This window comes from Eptatretus burgeri, chromosome 11 (assembly GCF_056783735.1).
Source record: "Eptatretus burgeri isolate ZD-2024b chromosome 11, Ebu_testis_v1, whole genome shotgun sequence".
Classification (NCBI taxonomy): domain Eukaryota; kingdom Metazoa; phylum Chordata; class Myxini; order Myxiniformes; family Myxinidae; genus Eptatretus; species Eptatretus burgeri.
Window position 1 is genome coordinate 24967090 of NC_140971.1, and position 5000 is coordinate 24972089.

The window sequence follows — 5000 nt, forward strand, 5'->3', positions numbered from 1 at the left end:
TTCCCAAACTTGATGCCAATGCGTGCGATGATTTGCTTAGCCTCACTGTGCTGGAAACAAAAGAGACAAATGCGATCAAGTGTTGTGTTTCCAGGCGGCCTTTGCTTTCTTTGACCAATTCCACAGAGGAGCAACGAGTGTCCAAAGTAATTGATCTCACGGAGGACACCGGCAGTGCGGTTCTTGTGAGTGACTTGGAAGCAAACATATTCACTCATCTATCTCAGGGGAAATCTAAACGCTCTTTGGACTGTTTTCATGATGTGGTTAAAGGAGATCCTTTGGCCCACGAAGAAGGAAAGAGCATTCTGCAAGTTAACTGCCAGGAATTGGCAAAACCTGGGAAGCAAATTGATATTGCAACTGCACAGAATGTAATTGATCATGTAGAACCTATAAGCACTTGTGTTGGGGCCACTCATGGACCACAGATAGGCGCACGTTTACTGGAGTCCGACTCGGAAACCGGGAAAGAGGTTTTGCCGGATGTTGGTTGTACGCCACCAAGGTCAGGCGGAGAAGAACGAGCTGTGTCGAGGAAGAAAGTCACACCGACCCACACATCACCTTGCGAACACACCTTTTCAAGTCCTGTTGATGCTTCCTTCAATAGTGAGGAGGGTTGCTCCACACCTGAGAGCTCTGTGCAAACGACTCCCGTCAGTCAGCATGTTGCCAAGTCTGCTTCTTCAACTCCCAAAAGGAAGGTGAGTATGGGAATGGTCAATGTAATAAAATTTAAAGAACATAAAAAAAGTGTGCTTTCGCACAAACTTCACAGGAACGACACATCATTGTCTTGCACTTGAATTGTTTATTTGTGATTTAACATCCAGTTTGCTATTCAGAATATATATATATATATATATATATATATATATATATATATATATATATATATATATATATATATATATATATATAATTTTCTAAACCTACTACCGTTTAACACCAGAGAAAATGCCCTATTATGGCACTTGCCACACTGTGGGAAACCTTGGATATCAACTTATGTTGGCATTTCTGATTGGCTTGTTGGAAACCATGTGATCTCAAACTTTAACCAGAGTTGGTGTCAAAGCCACCCAATGCTCGCCTCTTTATACATTTATCGTTTTTAAAAGACTCGTCTAATAATTAATATTTTTTTTATAAAGCATTGTAGTGAAGTCTGATCCAAATAATTTTAAAGCAATATATGTATTTGTATATTGTAATCAGTAACAAGAGCGCAAGTGAGCACAATATATGCCCGAACAAGAAGGTATATATACAGAATTGTACTACTACATGGAAAACAGCATCCTGTTTGCCATGGCAACCACTTTAGATGACGAACATATGTCGCGACACACCATCTCCACAGTCTGTACCGATGTACCAGATATGAAACGTGAAAGTTGAAAACTTTGGGAGTTAGATTGCGGACAGGAACGGACTAACGGACGGACGGACGACTGGTATCACATAATACGCCCCGACATATATATATATATATATATATATATATATATATATATATATATATATATATATATATATATATATATATATATATATATATATATATATATATATATATATATATATATATCAGGCGTATAAAAAAGTGTGGTCGATTAAAAACATGAGAAAGGAAAAAATAACTTGCACCAAAAGCTTTAACATTCTCACGCTCACGCTGACAATCACGCCGGGGATATCGCTATAGCTCTCTGTTCTTCGAACAGGAGAGCTAAAAACGTGAGGAAAATAAATAAATGGACAAAGATAAGGTATAGAGTGAAGAGTCGGGATGATTCTGCAAAACAATGTTTGCACTGAAATTCGACAGTCGTTGTGTGCTCGCCTGTTCGAAGAACAGAGAGCTATAGTGATACCCCTGCCGCGAGCGTCAGCGTGAGCGTGAAAATGTTAAAGTTTTTGGTGCAAGTTACTTTTTCCTTTCCAATGTTTTTATCTCCCACACTATTTTTTTTATATGCCCGATATATATATATATATATATATATATATATATATATATATATATATATATATATATATATATATATATATATATATATATGTTGTTGTTCGTCTTTCGGCTTCTCCTGTTGGGGGTCGCCACAGCGGATCATCTGTTAATGATCCGCATACCGATTTGGCATAGGTTTTACGCCGGATGCCCTTCCTGACGCAACCCTGGTCGCCTCTTACGACACAGGGATAAGGATTGGGTTTCGCCATGATTCCGAGCTGCCCTACACCCTCTCATTGCACGGCCCAACGCAGAGCTCCCGTCCTCAAGCGATCCTCCAACCGAAGCCTCCAAGTAGCTGGATTACAGGCGCACGCCACAACGCCCGATATATATATATATATATATATATATATATATATATATATATATATATATATATATATATATATATATATATATATATATATATATATATATATATATATATATATATATATATATATATATATATATATATATATATATATATATATATATATTTTATATATATTTTATATATATTTTATATATATATTTTATATATATATATATATTTTATATATATATATATTTTATATATATATATATTTTATATATATATATATTTTATATATATATATATTTTATATATATATATATTTTATATATATATATATTTTATATATATATATATTTTATATATATATATATGTTGTTCATCTTGTTGTTCATCTTTCGGCTGCTCCCGTTAGGGGTCGCCACAGCGGATCATCCATTATGATCCGCATACTGATTTGGCACAGGTTTTACGCCGGATGCCCTTCCTGACACAACCCTGGTCACCTCTTACGACACAGGGATCAGGATTTGGGTTTCGCCATGATTCCGGGCTGCTCTACACCCTGCCCAGTGCAGAGCCCCCGTCCTCAAGCGATCCTCCAACCCAAGCCTCCGAGTAGCCGGATTACAGGCGCACGCCACTACGCCCGGATATATATATATATATATATATGTATATATATATATATATATATATATATATATATATATATATATATATATATATATATATATATATATATATATATATATATATATATATATATATATATATATATATATATATATATATATATATATATATATATATATATATATATATATATATATATATATATATATATATATATATATATATATATATATCTGTCCTGTCCGCACTCTAACTCCCAAAGTTTTCAACTTTCACGTTTCATATTTGGTACCTAGGTACAGACTGGAGACGGTGTGTTGCGACATATGTTCGTCATCTAAAGTGGTTGCTGTTTTCCATGTTGTAGCACAATTCTATATATACCTTCTTGTTAGGGCGTATATTGTGCTCACTTGCACTCTTGTTACTGATTACAATATACAAATACATATATTGCTTTCAAATTATTTGGATCAGACTTCACTGCAATGCTTTATAAAATATAATTAATGATTGGACTCGTCTTTTAAGAACGATAAATGTATAAACAGGTGAGCATTGGGTGGCTTTGGCACCAACTCTGGTCTCTCTGACAGGGAGACGTGACATTGCAGTTCCTTATTCTTTCTTTCATTCTCTTTTTCTTGACAAAAATTTCAATCGCAGACCATTCCTTAATTTGAGTCGAGCCTTTTTGAATTTGGCATGGAAGTCCATTACACTGAAACCCTGTTAAATTAAAAAATAAAAATCTATTTAGGCCGCATTCCTATTTTAAGGGGTCAAAGGTGAAACATTGAAAGTCACATGTTGAGTTGATCGAGATGAAAGTTGGCACAAAGTTGCTTTTAAACAGTCCCCATTGGGATGTGGAGAACCATTTTTGATTTGTCATTTTGTTGTTATGCAGGGGAAAAAAGTCAGAATTGGTTGCAAAATCAATGTTTTTGGTTTGCCATGCTTCTGTATTTCAATAAATTTGGACCGGAATTGGGGAAAATGTAAATGATCACTGCCTCGACATGTTAAAGTACATTGCCATTTGTCTGCTGTTACCTTTTCAATTTTACAAAGACAATAATTGTTTGGGAAATTAACAGGTTTTTGTTTTTCATGCAAAACCTTTTATTAATTTATTTTTAAACCATTGTGAACAAGATGTATGCAACCATACCTTGCTTGCCAGAGCCCGTACAGGCAAGAAGCAGGCAGGTGCTGCTCTGGTGTCTCTCTCCCTGTGTGTCTCTCTCTCTCTCCCTGTGTGTGTTTCTCTCTCTCTCTCCCTGTGTGTGTGTGTGTCTCTCTCTCTCCCTGTGTGTCTCTTTCTCTCTCCCTCTCTCTCCCTGTGTGTCTCCCTCTCTCTCCCTGTGTCTCTCTCTCCCTGTGTCTCTCTCTCTCTCTCTCTCTCTCTCTCTCTCTCTCTCTCTCTCTCTCTCTCTCTCTCTCTCTCTCTCTCTCTCTCTCTCTCTCTCTCTCTCTCTCTCTCTCTCTCTCTCTCTCTCTCTCTCTCTCTCTCTCTCTCTCTCTCTCTCTCTCTCTCTCTCTCTCTCTCTCTCTCTCTCTCTCTCCCTGTGTGCCCCTCTCTCTCTCTCTCTCGCTGTGTGTGTGTCTCTCTCTCTCTCTCCCTGTGTGTCTCTCTCTCTCTCCCTCTCTCTCCCTGTGTGTCTCTTTCCCTCTCCCTCTCTCTCCCTGTGTGTCTCTTTCCCTCTGCCTCTCTCTCCCTGTGTGTCTCTCTCTCTCCCTGTGTGTGTGTGTCTCTCTCTCTCTCTCTCTCTCTCTCTCTCTCTCTCTCTCTCTCTCTCTCTCTCTCTCTCTCTCTCTCTCTCTCTCTCTCTCCCTGTGTGTCTCTCTCTCCCTCCCTGTGTGTCTCTCTCTCTCTCTCTCTCTCTCTCTCTCCCTGTGTCTCTCTCTCTCTCTCTCCCAGTGTCTCACTCTCTCTCCCAGTGTCTCACTCTCTCTCTCTCCCTGTGTGTCTCTCTCTGTCTCTCTCTGTCTCTCTCGGTCTCTCTCGGTCTCTCTCGGTCTCTCACTGTCTCTCACTGTCTC

At 37.9% G+C, this 5000-nt stretch overlaps 1 protein-coding gene across 2 annotated transcripts in view; it reads left to right on the top strand.

Annotated features, from left to right (window-relative positions):
* The window catches only part of CHAF1A (chromatin assembly factor 1 subunit A), a 109645-nt gene that overhangs the window by 1635 nt on the left and 103010 nt on the right, over window positions 1–5000 (top strand). For both annotated transcript variants that reach the window (XM_085845593.1, XM_085845594.1), the window contains exon 3: window positions 1–707. This exon is cut by the window's left edge and continues 183 nt beyond it. In XM_085845593.1, coding sequence (XP_085701719.1) covers window positions 1–707 — 707 coding nt within the window. The remainder of the gene's footprint in view (window positions 708–5000) is intronic.